Source organism: Sciurus vulgaris, assembly GCF_902686455.1.
Source record: "Sciurus vulgaris genome assembly, chromosome: 3".
NCBI lineage: Eukaryota > Metazoa > Chordata > Mammalia > Rodentia > Sciuridae > Sciurus > Sciurus vulgaris.
In genome coordinates, this window is record NC_136463.1 from 119058780 (window position 1) to 119084007 (window position 25228).

Here is a 25228-nt window from a genome sequence, read left to right on the forward strand (position 1 = left end):
GTGTCAGAGCCAGGTGGACAGCTAACTTTCTTGCCTAAGGTTCCTCCAGGATGTGTGCTTTCCACTGTATTCCTTCATGTTAAGTACAAGAGTTGCAATTATTTACTCAAGGACTTTTAAATAATGCTCATTAGGTAATAATAAGAAAACTCTGGACTCATCCATAATTTGACAATCTCCAGGATATTACCTGAAGTAGCCATAATTAAGATCAGGAAGAAGCAATCAATTTCTTCTTAAATTTCTTTATAAGTGATTGTTCAGCTATATGCTTTCCCATAAATGTTTTCTATGCATTTTAACTTACCCACCAGGATGTTCTCCTTTAAACTTTTGAAACCAAAAACAAGTCATAAAGCAAAAACAGGGTTTAGAGAAGAAGCAAGAGTAGAATTCTACTGTTCTTTGAGGTCAGACTTCACATTAAACATCAAAATTAATTTCTGCCAGGCCTCACTTAAAAATAATTCTACTCCTCAAATGTCAGATAATAATATCAGACCATTATTAGGTGCTTTGTTTCATTCATCAGAGCCCAACTCAGTATCTGTACATGGAAGGAACAAAGTATGTATTAGATAAATCAATGAAACAATAGAACAAGTCCAGATGACCACATAACTTGAGAGTATGCAAAAAAAATTTTGTAATAAATCAATGTTTATGAAGCTAAAGGGACATTAAAAATTTTCAGTTTGGAGAGCTTACTCTCTTTCATTCAATAAACATTAAAATCCCAGCATACCCTGGGCTCTGTGTCGAGGATGAGTGAGATATAAATCTTATTCTTAGCAGTCTGATGATCCAGTGGCTCAAAGGAGCACAGAGAAGCCTGAGGACACAGACCTATGGACACTGTGAAAATAAATGCAATGGACACAGTAGGGTACAAGGAGTACATGCTCTATTTTCCTGAAGAAGGAGACTGAGACATGCTCTTTGGGAAAGGTGATGATTCACTCTGGGATGACAAGCTCTGGCCGAAGGGGAAAGAAAGATGTGCAGTGAGATGAGACAGAGGGAAAAGGGGAGATAGTCAGGAGTAAGATCAGAGAAACTGTTAACCAAGAAAGAGCTCAGAGGCCACTCAACAGGCAATGGGGAGTGACTTGAGAATTAACATAAAGGAAGGCCACATTAGGGTTTGGGTTTTACAAAAAAGTACTAAGTACTAAGCACTCCTGCCATGACTTAAAAAAGAAAAGAAAGGTTCTATCTGGGAGAACATTTGATGTCACCTAAGGACTACTGCAATGGGGCAGAAATATGATCATGAGTCTAACGGAAACATGCTCAATGAACATGTGAATAAAAACTGCATTCTGTATTTGTACCTAAATATGGACTTCGAACTTAGAGTACATACAGGCATTCCACTCTAGTTCAACTACAAAATCAGCTATTCTCAAATGTAAGTGATTAAACAATTAAAAATTATATAGCAAAATTTACTTTTTATCAAATATGTAATAGGAATAAATCAAATTTTAGTAGTGTAAAAGTAACTGCATTATTTTAAATACTGAGTTGCTAAAAAGTTTGTTCCAGTGAAATCTAAGTGATCCTGAACCCTAAAATAAGAAGAAAGTAATTAATACTCCTCAAGATATTAAAATGTCAGTTTTCTTAAAAAGGGGGAAAAACCAAAATCTTTAACAAAAGTTTCCTTAAATATTATTCTAAATGCCTCTTTAAATTACTATCTGGGATTCTCACAGAGCTGTATTTTCCTTCTTGATGACTTGAAAAATACATTTAAAGTATATTTGGTCTAAGAAGACAAAAATAGCAAATAGTTTAGAATGGTTAGAGCAAAAAAAAAACTAAAATGTACAAAGATAATGTGCTGTGGAATAATTTGTTCTTTGACTTGGAACTTCTTGGCACCTATTTTTACACTGCAAATCAGACTCAAAGAAACAAAAACTCAAAAATTACCTTGAACTTTTTCAGCACAATTTTTGTCTTATCTTTGGCAAAAGTTGGAATATCACAAAGCAAATTATTCTGTTTGAGTAAATAACTAGGGTTTGTGTGTCACCAAAAAACAAAACAAAACAAAACAAAAACAACTGAAAAGAAAGATTCCTAGGTCTAGTCTTTAATTCTTGAAATAACCTATAGACCTGCATCTATTTCACCTGACTAAGGAATGGAAGCATTTCAGCTCCACCGATGGTCTCCTCACAAAACATCAAGCAGTAGGACCAGAACAGCAGTGAAAATGAAAGAGAAAATCAAAGGTGAAGTTGACTTCAAAACCTACACACAACACGCAGGCTAGAAACACAGCAGCATGCAGGCATTCACGGGATGCTCGAGTGTGTGGTGTGTTTAATTTTTTTTATTTTTAGTTTTAGTTGGACACAATACCTTTATTTAAATAATCAAATTTTTTAATGTGGTCCTGAGGATCAAACCCAGTGCCTCCCACATGCTAGGCAAATGCTCACCACTGAGCTACAACCCCAGTCCCTCTCACAGCACAGACATACTCACAAGAGAGGTCACAGCTGAAATTTTAATCTTTATTCATTTATATAAAAGGATATTGTTAAGCATTAGGGATGATAAAGAAAAACTAAATGCAGTTCCACCTCTCAAAGGTTTGCAATCTAGTAGAGATACTTTGTCTATGGAGCAATGCTACCTTCCCTAAATCTAACAACAAAATGAAGACTTTATATCAGTTAATAATTCCCAAGGCATGAAAGAAATGGCATTAATTTAAGAGAAATAAGACAATGAGTGGAGAGAAGGGAGGGTGAGAGAGAAAGAAGGAAGAAGAGAGAGGGAGGGGATAGAAAGACAGAGTAAGAAGACAGGAGAAGAAGAAGAGGAGAAGGAGTGGAGAGATAGGAAGGGGAAGGAAGGGGAGAGGCAAGGACTGGAGAAAAATAGAGGAAAGGGAAGGAAGGAAAGGAGGAAAAGCACTGTCTTACTTTCAGAAATAGAAACACAGGAAAACACAGACTTTACCCTGTTATCAAGTAAATTTACAAGTGGTATCTTAGAAAGAGGAAGGTACCAGAAGGGATGGACAAAGAGTCCGTAAACCAATCCCTAGGACCCTTGGAGAAAGGAGCAGGACTCCTTGGAGAAAAGGAGTCGACATGAACTACAAACTTAACCAACAGGAAGTCTTGAACCAGCTGTTGCTCCTTCCTTTCCCTCTTCCCCAGCAGAACACACTTTCCTTTCATATGGAGCCTGCAGAACCTTCTCCCTCATTGATGGACAAATGGAAAGGTCCTCTGACAAAACCAAATAAAGTGAGGCACTGGTCTGGTGGGTTCATAGATAATAAGCAGCAATGTGGAAAGCACTTGTCCATAGAAACTAATAAATGCAGTGATTATTTCCAGTATTACACTTAAGGTATGTTATGGTTTGCTTCTAGGGGAAAATGCATTCCAGGTCTCCAAATTTACTGAGAAATTTCAAAATACATATTGCATAAATGTTGAGATTGACTATATATAAGCATACATTATTTGTGTGCACACTAATTTAGAAAATAATGTATTTTGTTGAGATAGGGTCTCACTAAGTTGCACAGGCTGGCTTCAACCATGTGATCTTCCTTGGTTTACTGAGTAGCCATGTAGAATGTAACTTTTTATAATAGTAGTTAAACAGTACAAAATGGTTGAAATGGGTATTTCTGAAACAGATTCTGTTTGGGTCCTTTTTGAGATGATAAAAGTTATTTCTGATATGGTAGCAGTTCTTTATGTGTTTTTAGGCTATATCTCTATTCCTATCCTTACCAGATGAAAAGTACAAAAAAGATCTTATAAATATTAATATGTCTGTCTACTAGTAGCAAAAACAATAGTCATATTATTCAGACTGAGTATAACTGTTTAGATGACCTTGAACATGTCACTTCATTTCTCTGGAGTATAGTTTTTCTTTACAAAAGAAAGGGGTTATTATTAAGTGTTCTAAGATTACTTCCAATTGCCATCATCTACTTTACACTCAAGAAGAATCTGTTATGATCCTCTTATTAATACATGATAAACTCTCCTAAAACAGTGCCTTAAAACAACCTTCGGATTATATCTCATGATTTGGTGGATAGGAGGGAAGAGCTTATCTGGACCATTTTTCTGCTCTGTATGGTATCAATAAAGGATCCCAAGGCAACCACTAGGTAAATGGACTGGTCTGCAGCATCCCTGTTTCATTCATGTCTTACATCTTGGCAGGTCTTTGAATGCAAAGCTGGACTTAGCTAAGGCTATCAATCAGAAAACCTACATGGTTTCTCTAGAATGGAGGGTCTCAATAGAGCCAGACATGGCTCAAATGAGGCAGCTAAGGATTCGAAAAAAAAAATTACCAAAAAACAGGAAATAGAAGCTGCCAGTTTTTCAAAGTCTTGGACCAGAAACTGTCACACTGTCACTTCCAATGAAATATACTGGTCAAATAATCAGAGCCCTCCAAGATTTCAGAGGAAACACAGGTTCTGCCTCTCAATGGGAAGTGCAGCAAAGAACTGCCAGCCATCTTTAATCCATCATAGCCTGCACCTAGGTATAGACACAAACAGTGACACTCATTACTTGTCCAATGTATCATAGTAGAAAGTAAAGAGATAAAAAGGGATAACAAGGAACAGTCCCTAACTTCAACAAAAGAGTTCACAATTTAACAAAATGAATGATAAATGAACCATTCCTTTTCTGCTTAGCTTAGCTTGATTTATTTTACTGGAACTAACAGAGAATTGATAAAGGCACATATGGAAAAAATGCTACATAAAAAGAACATTAAATTATTAACAAAATATTTACACATGTATTAAATCTGGAAGAGAAAAATGGCATAATATTGTTTGTATTTTATATATATGTATATATACATTATATATATATACACATATCTTCAATTCTTAGGCAAAACACTATAAAATTTTTATTCAACAAGTATTCTGTCGGAAATAATTTGTCAATGCTAGTTTCATAATCAACTAGCCCATAAGCACATCAGAATTATAATTCTTAATTTTTAGAAACCCCAACCTAGAAGAGATGATAGTTGGAGACACTGTTCAAACTCTAAAGTGAAAATGAGAAAAGAAATCACAATTATTTAAATACACATTTAAAACATTTTTCTTCAAATAATAACCTACAAGAACTTCACAGTACTTTTCTTCAATGGATCATTAATTTCAAAAAATATTTCTCTAGTAATCTAAATGAAATAAATTAACAGTGTGATCTGGAGTAATTCACGCTAAAACAATCAGGTCACAGTTTCCCTGTGTCATTTAAAACATGCCCCCTCTGCTGTATGATTCTGGAACTACTCAGACAAAAAATATATTTAAACAGCACCCCCTGTGTGAGATACTTCACAACCACTTTGGCAGTCAGGAAGCAAGGACAACTCACATTGGTAAGGAATTTCTTTATTAAACAATAAATACTTTGATTTTAAATGCAACCCAATTTAAAATTCAAGTAAAATTTAATTAGCTTTTAGATTAGTAAATAGATTTAGACAAGCATTATCCTTTATATAATGTAATAGAACCACAAATATGTATAGTATTTACATGTATAAAAGTAAATTCTGCTCCTATATGGGTGACATATTCCTAGTCCTTTCTCTGAAGGAGAAATGTCATTGGTCCAAACCCTGATTCAATCCTATTATTTCAGGATTTCTTCAAAAGTGGCCTCAAGTCAAACTGCATTAGAGTTATAAGAATCTTCCCAGCAGGTGCCTTTTTAAAATTTCTAATACCTCAGCACAAAGAAATAGATTCTTAGGGCTGGGGATGTAGCCCAGTGGTAAAGCACTTGCCTAGCACACGTGAGGCCCTTGGTTCAATCTTCAGCATAGGAAAAATGAAAGAAGGAAAAATCAAATAAACAAACTCTCCAGGGATAAGACCCTGGAATCCTCACTTACATAAAAATTCCAGGCATGTGATATGCCAACTGAACCTGAAGAATCACCACTGTGAAGTATGAGATATAAGATAACTTTTCTAAGACATAACAATGATCATATTGATAATAATTGTTAAATCTTGCTTTTAAAAATGGAATTTAATTTAATATCTAAGTATTTGAATCATTTTTTGATTCCATGATTTAAAAAACAATATTCTCTATACTCATATTTATAGCCCAACATTTATTCTAATGATGAGTATCTGACTTGCTAATGGTAACCATGTAGTAACTGACAAGTTCACTCTTAAATTCCTACTGTTTCCACAAGTGACCGGGACTATGTCCAATGGGGACAAAAGGGTTGAGAAAATACATTACTCTCCACTTCATCCACTGTGTTGAACTGTTCTCTAGACCACCAACTGTTCTCTAGAATTTTACTGACTTAAATATCATTTACATCATAGGCAAGGATCTGTCAATAAAATTTAACTTAACACCCCAGAGTACAGCTAAGCCCTTTCAGTTGGACTATATCCTGATCTTAGAACAACCCAATTTCCATGGTAATTTTTGAAGATCATTCAAACTCTACAAATTAAAAATAATAATAACACAAATTTCTGTCATTTCTTAAAACAATAATTAAATTTCCATATTTCTTTAAGTCAGTATAACAATACCGTAGGAAAAATACTGTGGAGGTAAAGAGAAATCAGAATATATTAAGGTTGGGTTTGATGTGTGGTTTAAAGGATGTCTCACTATCATCACAAGTTGTTTTCCTATTTAAATATTTGCAATGTTGAAAGAACAATGAAGATATTTTAAAAATAATTCTATTTTCACCATCGATTTCTCCCCATAGAATAGAATTCTCACCATCAATTTCATGTTAGGTATTCAAAGCTAACATTGAAATCTGAAAATCTGGGGTCAAGTCCTGGCTCTGTTAGGCATTATCTGGACAATTCAGCCCATGATCTTTGATCCAATATTTTTTTCTATCAACTAAACAGGGAAAAGGTGATTCTACTGACTACACCCATATGCTAAAAGGATAAAAATGACAACACATTTGAAAGTATATTGAAAATTGTGTCAGTACCAATATAAAGGCATGATATATGTTCCTCATTAACCAGTGTGAGAGAAAAGATGTCACACTGTTTTAAACTGCTCATACCTTTCAGAATATAAATTAATGGTTCTGGTGAACTATTTAGTCAAAGAAATCAAAAGCATTTTTAGATTCAAATTTTGTATAATTTTAAATAAATAAATGCACACACATACACACACACACACACACACACACACGCACACATATATATAAAACACTAGTCAAGACCGAGCTAATATCAAGTAAAAGGAACCTCTGAATAAACTGATAATTCATTCTTCTCCATCAGGCATATACATTGGTTACACCAAGTAAAAGGGATGTCTCAGCAAAGTCTAACTCTAGAATTCTACGATACTACCATAGTATAGGTGTTATGGTTTAGACAAGTGGTATCCCCCAAAAACTCATACATGAGACAATGGAAGAAAGTTTAGAGGTGAGACGATTGGGTTATGAGAGTTAACCTAGTGAGTAGTACATCAATCCCCTGATAGGGATTAACTGGGTGGTAAACTGTGAGCGGGTAGGGTATAGCCAGAGCAGCTGGGTTGATAGGGGCATGTACTTGGGGTTTATATTTTGTCCATGGTAAGGGTAACAGTCTCTCTCTCTCTCTGCTTCCTGGTGCCATGCTCTGAGCTGCTTTCTTCCACCACACCCTTTTGCCATGATGCTGTGTCTCACCTCAGGCCCTGAGGGATGAAGTCAGCCATCTATGAACCGGGACCTCTGAAACTGTGAGCTCTCAAATTTTTCCTTCTCTAATTCTTCTATACAGGTCTTCTGGTCGCAGCTGCAAAAAAGCTAACTAAAACAATAAACCTAACACATTTTCAAAAATGCTTTTTAATTTGTCTTCAAAATTGTTTAAGAGAAAATGGAAGGAAGTCAAGAAGGAAGGTCAAGAGTCTACAGCTATCACTAATATAAAGCAATCTGAGTTCAGATCCTGCCTCTACTATTTCCTACCTATGTAATTCTAATCAAATAATAAAACCTTTCTTTTCACTCTTTGATGAAGACACTACTATCATTTATACCTGTGTGCATAATATGAAAAGGTGAGAGGTGCAATTACTGTTAAGAAAAAATAAAAATCAATAATAATTCAACATGCTGAAATAAAGGTCAAAATTGAGATTCTACAATGAAATAAACCCTTGCACAGCACAAGAATATACACACACTCTGGGTTATTATGATGAAACAGTAAGTTATGATAAATATTTACAATTAAATGCAATCAAAATTAATAGATTTACATTCATTAATATGGATTAATCAGAAATGTCAAATGAAAACAGTAAGTTAGAGCTGTATATACAAAATACTTTACATACATGACTAAAACACATTATAGTGCTCTATATTGTAAAGGCATAAAAACGTAGAAGAAATGGATACTCATCAACCTCAGAACACTGGTTCTTGCATAGAAGAATGAAAGGAGAAACAAAATTAAATTGAGAACAAAGGTACAAAGAGAGGACAACCATGTGCTATATGAACAAGGTCTTATTTCTTAAAAGAAATATAGTTACATCTCTATATGTTGGGAATTATTTCATGGAGAGAAACATACCATCACACACTACAAAATGGTAAACTTCAAAAACAGGCTAAGTGAAAGAAACCAGACAAAAGGTCATATATCATATGAATTCATTTTTATGAAACATACAGAATTGGTAAACCCATAGAGACAAAATGCAGATTAGTGGCTATAGGAACTTGGAGGGGAAGATGGAGAGTGACTGTTTAATGAAAACAGTGTTCTCTGGGGGCATGTAAATGTTTTGAAACTAGACAAATATGACACTGGCACAATACTATGGATGTACTAGAAACACTGTAAACATGGTTAAAAATTTAAGAATATTTTTAGGATGGTTAATTTTATGTTTTATGCATTTTACCTCCTTAATTTAAAATAAAAAGCTAAAACATTGTATTTCTAGACACAAAAAATGGAGTAACCAAGAAGGAGTCAAAAAGAGATGATTTGCTGAACTACTGCAATGCCGCACAGGTCATGAAAGTGGATAAATCCAAGAAACTGTCTTCTCAAAAGAACTTGAAAAGCAGTTGATGAAGAGAGACAAGAATGAACAATGCTGAAGGTGATCTATGGTTTCTGATTTTCTAATATGGGTGGAGAGCATTCCATTCCCAATGAATGGAAACAGAGGGTAAAAAGCAAGTTCAAGAAGAAAAGTATTAGTTCTGTTTGGAATATGCTGGGTTGAGATGCCCATGAGCTGTATGAGTGAAGGAATCCAGCAGGCAGCCCAGGATAAAGTTCTAGTCTAGATTTATAATACTGCAAATGAGGCCATGGAAGTAGATGAGATCACCCAGGCAGTACAATGAAAACAAGTTTTAAGACAAAGCTCTAAACAACACCAGAACTAAAATCCTATAGCAGAGACCTGGAGGACACAGAGGTCAGTAAAGTGTTTCACAAAGGAAGGAACAGTCAAAAACGTTCCAAACTGATGAGACATTGAAATAAGGATTGAGAAACAGATCTTCAGGAATAAGTTCCTCCGAGACTTTGGTGAAAGCAATTTCCTGCCAAGATGCAGGCAAGATGAGTAGAAAACACTCTGCAAATGCTTAAAAACCCAGCAGTCTCAATATGCATACAGGTACCAATAAAATCAGAGAATCTCTTGAAAGAAAGAACTTTGGCTAAAGAAGAAAGGAGAGATGATGGGGGGGGTGGAATCCTCCGGAGGGTTATAAAGAATCACTCCTCAAAGAACCAAAAACGACACTAGTGCTTCTCAAATGGTTCCCACCACAACTACCCAAAATTGGGGTGGGGGGGCCGAGACAGCAAGGGGCATTGTACTTCATGTTAAATGAAATACGTCAGACTCAGAAAGTCAAGAGTCATATGTTTTCTCTCACATGTGGAAGCTACAGAGAAAAAAATGGAGGGAAGGGAATCTCATGAAAATAGCAGGAAAACCAACAGAGGACAGGAATCAGAAGGGAGAAGCAGAGGGAAAGGAGAAGCCCTGGGGAATGAAATTGACCAAATTATGTTATATGCACATACAACTAAATCACAATGAATGACACAATGCACTGTTAAAAACATTTTTAAAAACTAATGTTCCAAAAAGGTATTTCTCAAACAACTTCAACTCCTCCATGACCCTCCCACAGTCCTCCCACAGTCCCCGTATGGGTCACATGCATACGCACATCATATATTCTTACAAAAGGGACCTCCCTTGAAAATCTATTCAAAAAGCATCTGTTAAAACCCATAAACTCTACATGAATGGTAAGCATTCTTCCCTTTACTTTCCTTAAAACTATCCTTCAACCTTCAAAGTGTATCTCCAATATCATGGACCTTGGTGGGTAAATCTGTGTTGAGAGATGTTATACCTCCTCTTCATCTTTCTCAACTGAAAAAATCATGATTTATATTAAGTATGCTCTATATGGAGGTTGACCCCCAAACCTTCAAATATTTAGTCACTTTTCTCTGAACCTCTCCCATATCTTTCCCAAGGTGCTGGCATGGTTTTGTAAATGAGCCCCTATGCTTTGGGGACAAAGGCAGGTTCAGCCTAAATGAGGTCATTAAAACAAAACATCAAGTTCCCAGTGCCCTAAGATTCCAAGCCAATGACCTACAGAGTGTTCCAACTGATCTTAATTTCCTTGGCACAGCACAGTCAAAGTACTGTAATATAATGCAAAATGGCTCTAAAAAGAAACCAGATACTGGCCAGAGTCTTGCCAATACACAGTTAAATAATACCAAAGTAGCCCTTTCATCTGAATACTGTGCTTCACACACATGTGTCACCCTTCCCAAGAATGAAAGTAATCTTCCACTGTGAATGTGGATTGATTGAAAAACTTTCCTGGCCTCAGCCCCATAAAGTATCTTTGCTTTTTAACTGGCATACATGTGGCTAGTAAGACTGAAAATACTTACAAGGAGGACAAAGAGACAAAGAACAGAACTTATTCTGAGCAAGGGTAATCCAAATTTAGAACATGTTTATAATGGTAAAACAATACTCAAATGTTTATCCTGACAAGAATCTCTGTATCATCCAGCAATATCAGAGCCCTCCCGGAAAATAAACTAAATTTCACATTTCTAAATTTCTTTACAAATTCAGTATCATTAAACTATCAGTATGTTCCCAAATATTCTCTCATTTCTTCCCTTAATAACAAACACTTTTTTGCTCTTTCCTCAAACACTTATCCATTCATTCAGCAAAACTTTACTGAGAGCCTGTTAAGTGACAGGTATTGTCTGCCTGATGGAGATGAAGTAATAAAACTTGATAAAACTTTGCAGAGTTTATGTTCCATGGGGAAAAGACTAAGAATAAATACATATATGTATTAACATGTGATCTGTCAGATGACAATAAATACTAGGAAAATTAGGCTGGATAAATGTTGTTTGGATTTTTAATGTCCCTCCAAAAGCATATATATTAAAAGCTTGGTCCATAGTCCATGTGCTATTAGGAGTTGGTGGGACCTTTGAGAGGTGGAGCCTAGTGGGAGGAAATTAGGCCACTGGAGTCATGCCTGAAGGGGAGATTGGGATTCTAGTCCCTTCCTCTCTCTCTCTTTATTACTTCTCTGTCACCATAAGGTGAGTGGCTTTGATCCACATGTGCTCCCCAGCACAATGTGCTTGCCATGCCACACACTCAAAAATCATGGAATCTACTAACCATGGGCTGAAACCTTCCAATCTGTAAACCAAAATAAACCGTTCTCCTTTAGATCCATTATTCCAGATATTTTGTAACTGTAATACAAAGCTAACACAGTAAAAGAGAGAAGGGATGCAAAGGTGATGAAAGACAATGTTAGTCTTTGAATTCCATCTGAGCTAAAATCATCTTTGTCTCTCAACTAGTAAGTCACTTAGGACCTCCTACAATACAACCGAAAACAACAAATTGAAAACACATAACTCATAAAAGGATTGTTACCCAATCAGATTCATTCATTTTCTCAATTTCACCAACAAAGCTTTATCATTAATGATTTAGCATTCTTTCACGTAAATGCACTTTGTTTAAACTAATATCCTTAGAAATATGTGGATAAAATGTGTTACTTTTATCATACTTTGACCAAACCAACATACAGATTTTACAACTTTTTTTTCCAAATATGGCTTTTGTCTTAGGTTTGAAATGAATTTTCATCAAAAGTTTAAGGTTTCAGATTTAGCATATTCAATTTAATAAAAACATCAACCATATAATTAAAGTTAATCCTAACTCAAATCAATCAGACAAATCAGACTCACATTCTACCAGGTAAAATTTAACTTTACTTTCCAATTAAATAGAGATATCAGGTGCTGGGGCTGTAGCTCAGTGGTAAAGCGCTTGCATGTGTGAGGCACTGGGTTTGACCATCAGCACCACATAAAAATAAACAAAATAAAACAAACCAAAAAACCCACAATACTAAAAAAAGAAGAAAAAAATAGAGATATCAATATAATTCCAAGGAAGAAAATATAAAAAAAAAACACTGAAAAAAATAAATCATGGGTTGTATTTTATAAGAGAAATGTCTGAATGCAGTCAAAATTTAAAACAATACAGAGCCAAGAGTGCTAACGAGTGAGATGAAGTGCTAAAAAGTACACAGAATTCCTTTGGTAATTGGGTGAGTGTACATTTCTACCTCTGAGAGTCAGCTTTAGACCTAATTAAATAAAAACCAAGCGTGGAAATAGAAATAGCTCCATTAAATGAAGTACTGATCATGATAAAAATTTCTTACATTTTTAGTAAAAACAAATGGTACACTCTTTAAAATTCAGTCCAGTTGCTAGCATATAATTTTTTAGGAAGTAAAAAATATTAAAATATGATATCATGAAATAGGCAGAGAACTGACTGGAATTGGAATAAATAGTTCACAACATGATTTGCTAAAATAGATTTACCATGATACTGAATAGCACAAAAAATGAAAGAAATAATGTACAAGTTTTATCACTGAATCTTACTCAATTTAGTCTGAAAACTTTGATAGTTCCAGTTATTAGAGTATTAGCCAGAAGACAGTTATGATTTTAGATGTAAGGTGTCCCCCACAAGCTCATGTGTGACACAACACAAGCATTTTCAGAGGGGAAATGACTGGGTTTTGGAAGCATTGACCTATTAAGTGTATTAACCTGTTGATGTGGATTAACAAGGAGGTAACTATAGAAAGGTAGGGAGTAGCTGGAAGAAGTAAGTCACTAGGGGTATGCCTTTGTGGTATATATTTTGTCCCTGGTAAGTGGAGCTCTCTGTTCTCTGCTTCCAGGTTGCCATGTCCAGAGCTACTTGCCTCTGTCATGCTCTTCTGCCATGATGTTCTGATTCACATTGGGACTACACCTATGGAGTTGGCTATGGACTGAGACCTCTGAAACTGTGAGCCAAAATTAACTTTTCCTCCTCTAATTGTTCCTATCAGGTCTTCTGGTCACAGAGACAAAAAACTGACTACAATAAAGACATGTGGCTAAGATCGCTCGGCCTGCCACTGCACTCTGCTAAAGAGAGTTACCATGTTCCTGGGATGGGTTGGGGCTTTTCCCTCAGCTGCAATGCAGACTAACTTCTTGTGTCTATCCTGCAGGTGTTGCTTCCAAGAGCTCTCCCCAGGAAACTTCCTACAGGCAAACCTATGTTTCAACTTAGTTTCCCTGGGAACCTTATCCGATGTGCTAATCTATATCATATCAAGTATTTGTAAGCACATTTTATTTCAGCTACTGATCCACCCAGTCTGTTTATCTATAAATCCATCTGTCTATATAATTTATTCTTACAGTACTGGGGATTGAACTCAGGACCTTCCACATGCTGGACAAGTGCTCTACCAATGAGCTACATCCCCAGCCCATTTAATTTTATTTTGAGATAGGGTCTCACTAAATATCCCCAGCTGGCCTCAGACTTGTGACCCTCCTGCTTCAGCCTCCCCTGTAGCTGGAATTACAGGAGTGCACCACCACACCTGGCTAAATACCTATTAAGAATAGCAGAAAATATTTTGAAATACATGACAAAAAGCCATTTTCAGGAGTCAAAGATTCTCATTGATGCAGTTTTTACTTTGTTCTTTGGAAACTCTTCCTTGAGAGTTATATCTTTTAACAGTCTGGACATGGAAGAACACAAGCCAAAAATAGAAACTTGCACTATGGGAAAACAAAGTCATTATTCTCATTGTACCATCAATATCTCAATGAAAAACATTTCAAATTGTCCAGAATTACCATTTCGAACTCAACAAAAACAGGTTTGAGGCATAAAAGGCTAGGAACCCCTTCTGATTTAGTGATGCTTTCATTAATCATTAAAGGAACTTTCCCTGTGTGTGATTCTCTAGAGGGTTACATGCCCCAGGGTATCAGGCAAAAATGTTAATGTGAACACTGGTGGGTTCTCAGGAAGATATATTTAAAGGACAAGTACATATAGAAGATGAAGATCTGGAAACTGACTTTCTTAGGTATATGAGTTTGTGTACCCCTTTGGAAGTATTGGCATATATTTAACAAATATATGTCTCCCCATTTCCATATGATGACCACTTGCCTAAATATTTCATCAGTGAAATTCATACTGAATAATTAAAACTGCTAACATTTCCATTGGTCTGAGAGACTTAAACCCAACTGATAATTCCATTTAAAATTTTCTGTAGAGATTTTACAAATACACAGAAAGCTAAAAAGGAGTACAGAAATCCACTGAGCACTCTTCACTTAAAATTACACTAAATAAAACTACTGTATAAAATCAGAAATGTCTCCACTAATTTCATTACACATGATCAAAATTTCCTATGTTGCTAAATAAAAACAAAAATATAGACTGCTAAAATCCAATTAGTCCAGGATCCTAATCTATAATTTTACTTTTGTAAGTAGAACCTTTTAATAGAACTATAAATATTTTTAACTTAATGAAGAACACAAAGATAATTTATGATTAGAAGAAATATGTTATAATTTGATAAAATTGGTTTTAATTACTTTCAATAATACATATACCCAATCATTCTTTGAACAAAAGAACCTAAATCAAAGAACTATTTGGAGGGGAAAACAATACATAATTAGACCAATCAGATAAGTAAGACAATTCAGATGATGGAAAACAATACATAATTTGACCAAACAGGTAAGTAAGACAAGTCAGACCATAGTAAGCACAGCAAACTAAATAAACTGAGAAATATGATAGGGTTTAAAAAAATTTTTTTTAAAGCAGGCTACTTCAGGATGTCTGGTTAAAAAAAGTGTACTTTGTTGGGATGATCTTATGCTAACACCTAAAGAATAAGGAGTAGTCAACTGTGTAAAAAGCCCAGAAGAGTTTCCAAGCACAGAAAGCAGTCAAGCCAAAGACTCAGGTATGGTGGGGGTGGTGGGGTGGGAAGCTTGCCAAGTTCACAACAGATAGGATGTGGCTTGGGTATGAGAAATAGAAGAAATGTAGATGAGGTTTATAAAGTAAACAGGGCCCAAACCATGTAGAGTCCTTTAAGACAAAGTAAGAAAGAGAGATTTATTGTAAGTTATCAAAACTCCCAACAAGGGAGCAACAAGATGTGATCTATATTTCTAAAAGTTCCCTGTAACAACTGTATGGAGAATGAACCAAGATAGGCTAATGAAGAAGCAAGGCCATTTATGTCTTCCAGAGGTGGCTCCTGTAAGGAGGAAGACAGTGACTTAAACTAGAAATGAAGCAGCAGAGATGAAAAGTATATAGATTCGAGTGTGCTTTGTTGAAATACATAACAGTAAATAAGACAAGAAAGTGGTCCTCTTTGGTTTTTGGCAAGAGGAATTTAGAGAAGGACTGAGGATGTGATCATTCTACACACTTTTTAAGTCAAGCAGAGCCAAATGCAATTGGACCTCCATGAGCCTCAAATGCCCACATCTAATCTCATAGTATTATTTCTAAGTTTAAATAATTGGTTCTGTACTTCATCTTTACACCTCAATCTGGTCCCTCCTAGATATGGAATACCTCCTGGTTCACTTTTTAATATATGAACCTTGACTTCTATGCACAATTTTTAATTTAACCAAACCCTCCTGTCCCTGTCATTTCCATGAAGGTAGTTCTGGTGCTCCTTCTTCCACCCAAAATATGCTCTTTATCAAAAGAGATGTGTTGACTATATGGGAAAATAGTGCATGGAGACTGAGGCTTCTACCAGTGAAACCAAAGAAACCTTCCGTATCTTCTGTATCTAACTATACAGGAGTCATTGGTGCTTCAAGAGCCATCAGAATCACCTGCTCTAGGAAAAGAATAAAATTATAGAGCTTTAGGACCCAGAAAGTATGGGCAATCAACGGTTTGTTATCACAACACCTAGCAATAGTGAAACAATGCTAAAAACTAGATTGGTTGATTCCAGGACAAATATCTTTCAATCACATCGTAAGGACTCACCTCTTTCCATAGATACAATTTTAAAAGTGGTGCATAGGATGTTTTGTAAGTGTAATACACTATTATGGGTTTAAAAACCTTGACTGACTGGCCTGTCAACCTAACCAGCACATACAGTATTACATCTATGTACGTGAATAAATCATAAAATTTACAAACAAAAGCATTTATAAACTGATTAAGAAAATCGAAACTCCTATTTGTGTTTACTTTCTCTCTAGCTTTGAAAAATATTAAATGCATTGGCCAAAAGAAAAGACAAGAAGGACTCTCTTCCTCTATCAGTTCTCTTATTTCTCTACTAAATTAAGTCTACTTCCCTCTACTCCTTTTCCATGTTAAAGGTTTGTGGCCATTTTCCAGGGTCTCCCTGGTCTTATACCTCATCAAAAGTCCTGAAGAGACAATTCCCAATCTTACCTCTCTCCACTCAAATACATGTAAATGTATACTTACACAATAGAATATATTACTCTTCCATATGAACTGGCATTTTTAAAGCAATTTCCATAAGACTGCAGAAATTTTTTATATTAATCGATTCACATTTATATTGAACCATGGATGACTCCAATTTCCCCCTTCTTGACAGAACAGTATATATGTCCCCAGGGAAAAACAAAGCAGAAACTGGGCTTTCCAAAAGTGAAAAAATAAGCCCATATTGAAGATAAAGATTGGTCTGCAAATGTACCCTGAGAATTAACCAAACTGGAAGTAAAAGCTTGACAAACGGAAGATCTGCTAGAGGATTTAAGTTTTAAAATAGGAAGAGGCAGCTGTCTTCTGCTACAAATGAAGATAACTAGCATGAGGTGGAGAGGATACTGAGTTGGTACCTCCTGTCATCAAAGGCTAAAGGACCTCACTAAGATGTACATTCAGGAAATCCCTAAAGAGTGACATCAACTAAAACCTCTGTCTAGTACATGTTCGTCATATAAATTAAATGAATTGAGACAAAGGAACTGAATACCATGAACTAGATGGGCTAAGTCAGACAAACCAATTGGTGTATCATCATACATCACACATATATGAAAAGAATTAGTTTGTTTTTGCTTGAGATCTTTTCTCCCAGGGCACTAGCTGTCCATTGTCTCCTCCCTGCCTCCATATGCCATGCCTACTTAACCTGTACCTCCTCACAGAACCTCCCACACCCTTGCTATGTGAGCACTGATCCGCATCCCTGCTGTTCCCTTGGCCATAACTGAGTAAGAGTGGGATACACTGAGCTAATATATCCCTCCAGATACAGACTCCAGTCAGTTATGAAGTACTGAACCACTAATCTTAAAACTCAGCGGTAGCCACTGGCAAGCAAAACTGCAGAGAAATATCAGAAAAATCATTGGATTTGCAAAGAAGCAGAGGCTATAAGGTATGCCTGTTGGAGAACAAAAGGGGCGGAAACAAAGTGGTTGTCATGATCCTGACTTTCTAGTTCCTCAATTCCAATCTCTTGTGAGACCAGTGAACTATTGGCCTTTAGGGACTAAAACATAACCTCTCAGGCTAGTTCATTTAAGGCTCGTTTCCTCCAACCAATCAATACATGGCTAAAAAAACCTACTAAAGTCCATTTGCAATATTCCCCTTTTTCTCAACTAAATAATTTGTCTAGAGTTTTGAAAGGTTTTAAAATTAGTAGACAGTAAGAGCAGCACTAATTGATTTTGTACATATGTCAAAGACAGAAACATAAGAAGTCAACTCCCTCTCCTTCCCCAGGATATTACTACTCAGTGGGGTTTTGCAAGAGATCCAAGTATTCTGAACACAAAGATGATGGCTTAGTAACCACTCCTTGAGAAGCACTACTTTAACATTGCTACAAAGATCTGTACACTTATAGTTTCTCCAAAATATTTATATTCATCAAGCATCAGTATTCAAAAGTAGCATATTGCTGTTAGAAAGATAGATTTGTTTGAAACCCTATTAGGAGCAAGTATTGTTTTTGTTATTCTCTCTGCATACATATTTGTGTTTCGTTTCACATTAAATGGGATTTTGTAAAATAGCCTGGAGGGCCAAAATACAATTTATGTTGTTGTTTCCATTTGAAAATGAATTTAAACTTCCAAAGAACTAATTTGCAGACTTTTGAAACACAACCAGTTTGTAATTTGAGGATTTCATGTGCCATTCCAACTGAGAAAATTTGATTATGGATGGTTTTAGATGATACCAAGGCATTATTGTTATTTTTGTTAGGCAATAATGGCATTTGTGTTATATTTTTTAAAATTCATTTTTCAGAGATGCTTAAAAAACTAGGTAGAGTTGCAATGACAGGCTGTCCATGATTTTCTCTAAAGCATTTCAACAAAGAAAATGAAAACTTAAAAAAGGAATATATGGAATAAATAGTGGGAAATCTTTGATAATTGCTGAGTCTGCAAAACTGAGAGGGTGCAGTAGATTTTGTTTCTATTTCTGTGCATATTAGAAAAAAAGGAGTATATGAGAACTCAATTAACGTCACAGTCACCACAAGATTCCTTTAGAGCACACATACAGGCTCATCACACAAACCAGAATAATTACTGACATCACAAAGAAATGACATAACAGACCTTTTATAAATTGAGGACAGAGATACTATTTATCTTTTTGAAAGTCCCTGACAGACAAAAGGAAACAAATTAAAGTCAAAGCACATGGAAAACTAATTTCTTAATGATTTGGAGGACATTATTTTTCTGGAATATACAAAAAAGGCTTAACTCACTACAAAGTAGTCCAGAAACAGTGTGTGAGTTGCAGAGCACACAGCGTATGAAATGATACTCTTTTTGATCTCCCTCATTTCAATTGCCGCAAGATGGGCAAATCAATTCCAATTTTTGCACCTTCATTTTTCAATTTTTCAGATCCACTTCCTACTGTTCTCACAAGATAATATCCAGTGGATTGTTAATTACAAATAAAAGTCAGTTATTAAAGACACTAATAAATACTTCTTGATATGACCAAGTACTTGATAGATTTTTCACATCAATCTTAGGGATGGGGAAAGCTAAAGGAATAAAACACAAAGAGATAGTTACATTTCAAAAGGTGAAATAAAGAGAAATTCCAGGTCCTTAGATGAATATGAACAAATAGTATCTGTCATTCCTTATATTATTGTATGATAGGTAGAGTTGTAGCTAATAATGCTGATGCATGCTTATTGCTTATACTACTCTTATGACCCGAATTTTACTTTCTAAAAAGATTCAAGTCAAATTCTCAAGAAATGCAGATTTCAGTTCTGGTTATGCCACTTCTTAGACTCAATTTACACATCTGTAAAAGAAGGACATTGGACTAGATAAGCTTGAAACTTCCTCCCAACTCAAACATTCCAGAACACCCTGTTTCACAGAGCTTAATCTTTCACATGTTCAGAGACTTTATTCTGAATCAGTTATACTATATATTCCCAGGAGCAATTAACTAAAGTTCCTGCACAAACTGTATCCAAGCATTAAAATGACCCAGGGGCTGAAAATCTTGAGACAAGAAGGCTAACGATCTCTTACTTTTTACTTTTCTTCAAGTATCACGAGTTTATAGTTCATTACTAAATGATAATTTCTTAGCAAATTTCACTCAGAAATTAGAAAAAAGGAGTTTAAAAAATAACTTTCTCATCCATGTATACAAAGGAAGGTACATTGTAAATCTGCATTATTGGTAAACATAAAGAAATAGATTTAGGATTACATATGACCAGCACTATAAAAAAGAGGGAGACAGAATAAAGAATACAGATTCTATCATTCTAGTTCTCACTTAAAAATAATAATACTGAAAGCCTATGATATTATATTCCTTGAGACATTTTGTTTGCAAAAAGAGATAAAACATACTCTATTTGTGGCTTCAGTGTACAACACATTATATAGTCATCTCAGTTTTTTCTTTTTAAGAACAAAAGGTCTGATCTGTAAAATGATTTTTTACTTTGATTTTGAAAGACCAAATTAAATTTAACATTTCTAGCCTGGCTTCTCTCAAATTTTCTGGTCACTTTTTGTAAATAATAAGTAACAATCCTCTACTTTCCCTTGGGGAGAAAAGAATTTTTAAAATGACTGGGATAGTTAAACAACACAAATGAAAGACAATATAAAGAGTCATCTTCTCCTTTCAGTTTCCACCATAAGGGAGATTCAGTAGAATAACACAATTACATATAATCATTTACATCATCCCAACCAAAAGCTGGAGATAACTGGGCCAGAAATACCATCTTGTAAAAATGATATGTGTGTCACAATGGTACTGAGCTTGAGAAATTACTGAAAGACTCACGTGTTCTCAAAACCTTCCTCATCTCAAAGAACTGAGCATGTACAAAAGAATAAAAGCAAAAGGATAAGTTCTAAATGCAAAGTCTAGGTGGGAGCAAAAAAGAAACATGAAAGAAAATAAAAAGGAATCTTCCTTTCTGCAACTTGGGGACACTCTTCACAGAGACACAGCCTTTGAGCCTAAGAAGAGACTGGCAAGAAGGGATCTTGTAAGGTGGAACACCCTTCTGGAATCAGTCACTACAAGTCAAGTCAGGGCTCTGGGCATGTACGTGCATGTGTGGCGATCTCTGTCCAACTGAACACAGGACACAAGCTTGAAAAGAAGCCTACTAGAGTCAATAACAGCCTGTCCCCTTTTTCTCATTTTCCAGTTTGCTAAACCTGACCTAAAAAAACACTGTTCCCTAAAATGCCCCTCTAGTCAGGACTATCCACACTCAGAGCTCATCCTACCTCGTCCCTGTCACCTCGCCCACCCTCTTTCTTGGTTAATATGAACTTACCAGCTCATATTCCAGCTCTCTATTCACAACAAACCTGCCCCACCCACATTTCTCCTACATGCAGGAATTCTGTGTTCGTTCACAAAATTAAAGTGCAGACACCTCTCTTCTCTACTTCTCTTCCCCTGACCAATTCTCAATCTACCCCAATTCCAAATCAAAGCCCTGCCTGGATAGCATTTTTGCTTAGCTAGGTGTCTTCGTGCCTAGATGGTGTGAGAAACATACAAGTTCTCTTTACTGAGGGAAATAACTATTAAATTCTCTCATATGACTATGTATATTGTTATCAGACAGTTCCTTTTCCCACACTAGGTGACAGGGACAATCCATAATCTTTTTTTTTTTTTTTCCCACCACAAGGGCACAGTCAAATCTTTCATTCCTACTTGCATCCCTACTTGCATCTTACATCCAAACCCAAAAGCCAAAGTCTCACAGGGCTTGGATGTTTCAATAGGGTTGTTTTTAAAGTGAGATCTAACTTTAGACATCACCCCAATACTTGATCTCTCAAAAGAGTCCCCTCTCTATCTCCCTAACTGAAGTTACAGTCCTATTAGATTAAAACGCTTTCCCCCACAGAGTATGCCAGATTTCAATCCAAATTCAATATTCTGTTATTGTTATATATCATTAAGAATTCATCTACTTCCTAGGGTATTTCCTCCATTCCTACAAATATAAACACACATCATTAAACCCATGAGAGGCAATAAAGATGTAGAAAAAGAAACGAGAACAATAGATGGGTGGAAATGATCAACTGTCTTCTCTCTCTGATTATCATCCCTCTCCTTACTCTGAATATCTGCCTGCTTAAATTTATTGCTTCAACCCTTGTAACAAAAAGGTGTATTTTGTCAAGTAAAGCTCCACTTTGCTTTGCTGGTTCAAACTGGAAAGCAGTATATATCAAGAGATGAATTATTACTGAGACACTGATTTTTTTTTCTCAAAATATATAATCATTATTATCACTTCTTGGTTGCTTGGTCATTTCAATCTAATTTGTATAAGTCTGTATCATATGAGATATTTGCAAAGAAAGCAAATAATAAAAATAAATTCTAATCATCACTTCTAATCATCACTTACAAGTAATACACAGTCTGCAGCCAGAGCCTTCAAACTCTGAAATTCACTGAAAGGAAGAAGACATGTTGAATACTAAACTCAAATTACCTTTTGCCAGATTCATTACATCACTTTCCTATAGTAAGGTTGGTGAGGTGTGGATTTAAAATGCAAGATGAAAGAAGGTATTAAAGAAATCAGTCAATCCCCTTCTCACCACACTATCATTTCCCACCCCCTTCCAATTTCCTAACTTAAAAAATCAATGATCTATTATCACACAAACTCTCCTTCCTATTCAGTGAATGAAAATAGCTTCCAGATACTGCACTTCATATATATTATCTTTGTCAGCCTATTTCAAGACTCTATGAGGTAACTTTTAACATTCCCATCACACAGCTGAGAAAACTGAGGCCCTAAAAGGAAAGCAGGCCCAAAGGAGTATGTCAGTCAACCAAGTTATTTAACATAGGGCCAGGCTAATTCTTTGTTAATATTGTATATTATTGAAAAATCTTAAAACTCTATACATTCCGAACTCCTAAAATACTTGAAGTTAAAAATTTAGAAATGCATACCTGTTTTTTCCTTGAATTTGCTTTGGGAAACAAGCCTGCTGACAACACAGATGTAAATGGAGAACAGCACAGCTCAGGAAAAGGGTTTGGAATAGATGGCATTTCCAGAACATCAAGATCTTTCTTTTTTCTCCTACACCAAGAGAACATAGGATGTAATTTACATAAAACAGAATGTAAAATATAATTGCTGTCAGGATTAAGAAGTGTTGTTTAAGGCCAACATGTACCACTCTGTGACAAGGCTTAATATTATAAAGTGTACAGGAAAAGGTCTGTGATGTATTTTCTGGGTATCAAAGTAAACTGTTAATCAATACAAATAATCTACAATAGTCCTACTTCTCTTTTTTGCTTTTAAATAAAGAATCACCAGACATGGAAACTCCATTTCCTGCACTTTCAGTAATCTTCCTGAAGCAACATGAACTACATAAATATTAGTGCAAAATTATCATGAGGACTTCGACATTGTTATGCACACACTGAATTGACAAAGCGTATAAATTACATTTAGTGACTTCATCTCTGATATTTTACCAATCACTTTTGGAAGCTATGGTTTATTAATTATAGCTTCAGTTCAAGTCTCTTTAAAATTTCATTCACAATGTTGCCCACACACAGTCTGTTGATTTTTCAAATGCTTATAGATACTAAACAGCAAGGCAGTGTTTTTGAAGGGATAAGTTAATAGAACTTGTTAGTATAAATGTACTTTAGTCCACTGGAGAGTAATTTTAACTTCACTCAAGTCTGAGCACTTTGAAAATCTGAAGGAAAAAGAGAGTACCATTTAAATGTATGAATATAAAGAACCATAGATTTTCATATCGTTGTAGTCTTTTTCTTTCCAAAAGTATGTGCAAACTCTAAAGGCACTTTGTGCTGAATGCTATGGAGACTGAGAAACCTTTTAAAGCCTCTATTCTTTCCTGCTGAACAGTAAAGACTGCTCAAATGTCAATCCATGCTTTGCCTCTCATGGGTCGCTGTAAGATTCTATGTGGGAGGTGAACTCATTAATGTTTTGATTTTTAAATATACAAATTAAAAAGGATTGTATATTTTTAAAACAATGCTGGGTCACTAAGCAGCAGCAGAAGGTGACATTGGAGTTTGGCCTCCTACTTCACACCGATGGACAGAGGCGAGAAGAAATAGAGAGCTCTCAATGAAACGGTGATGCTATTATAATAAGGCGCTGTGAGATCGCAATGTCCTGCTGATCCGGTAGGAGCAAGCTCAAAGGGAATTGTCTTCTGAGACTTTCACAAACTTGGCCCAGCTCTGGGCACATGGCTTACCCCTAGGACCGCCTCCTCACCCCCTTGCGGGCTGCCAACCCAGGACACTCCCCCGCACCCTCGAAAGGCTGCCTACCTGTCTGCAGCACAGCCGCGGGTCGCGTCCGGAGGGGGCAGGAGCGGTCGCGCGTGCAGCCAGGGGGATGGCGCCAGGTCGTGGGCGTCGCCCTTCCCCTGGGCAGCGCCGCTCACCTGGGCGGCCAGCGGCGAGTCCCGGGCAGCCGCCCTGCCCGCGGCGCTCTGCCCATCTTGCAGGGAAGTGGTCATTGTCGCCAACTGGGGGTCGCGGGCGTCATGGGCAACCCAGAGAGTGGGGAGAAGGGGACCAGGCGGTGAGAAGCAAGGTGCCGGCTCGGCAGCCCGAGCGTTCTGCAGGTGCGGTGGCCTCCCCGCCTGCTTTCGCGGCCCGGGCGGCTCAGAAGCTCAACCGAGCTGTGTGCGAGGCGGCGGGGGAGGGGAGGGGGCGGAGGAGGGTGGGGAGAGGGGAGGAGCGGCCGGTGGGTGGGGGCCGCGGGCGGCGGGGCGAAGCGAGGAAAGGCGAGGCTCGGAGGGGGCGGGGAGGGCGCGCGAGCGTCTGGACCGCCCGGCGCGTGGCACGGTGCGCTCGGGGGCGCAGGCGCCAGTCCTCTGCCGCCGGCTGCGGGGCCTCGGCTGCTAGTCTTGAGGCCCTGACCGCTGCCTCCCCAGGTGGACATCTGAGCCAAGGCTGAGCCCGGGGTCAGAGCGGGCCCAGCGCCACTGGAGACCAGGACGGAACTGAGCGGGTGCTGGCACTAGGCTGGACCCGCCGACCGCCGGCGGGGCAGGGGTCTGGGCAGCGCTGACCCTTAGACCCTTGCATTCTTTTTGCTCTGCGATCTGAGATCACCTAAGCTGTCAGTGGGCCGCCATGACAGGACCCACCGTGCCGGAGGC

The 25228-nt window shown here is 37.0% G+C and overlaps 1 protein-coding gene across 1 annotated transcript in view; it reads right to left on the minus strand.

Moving 5' to 3' along the window:
- The window catches only part of GRB14 (growth factor receptor bound protein 14), a 122742-nt gene extending 97978 nt beyond the window's left edge, over positions 1–24764 (minus strand). Inside the window, exons 1-2 of the mRNA XM_079133296.1 lie at positions 24390–24764; positions 23007–23139 (exon numbers count right to left, since the gene is read on the minus strand). Coding sequence (XP_078989422.1) covers positions 23007–23139; positions 24390–24580 — 324 coding nt within the window. The 5' untranslated portion in view covers positions 24581–24764. The remainder of the gene's footprint in view (positions 1–23006; positions 23140–24389) is intronic.
- Positions 24765–25228: the final 464 nt, after the last annotated feature.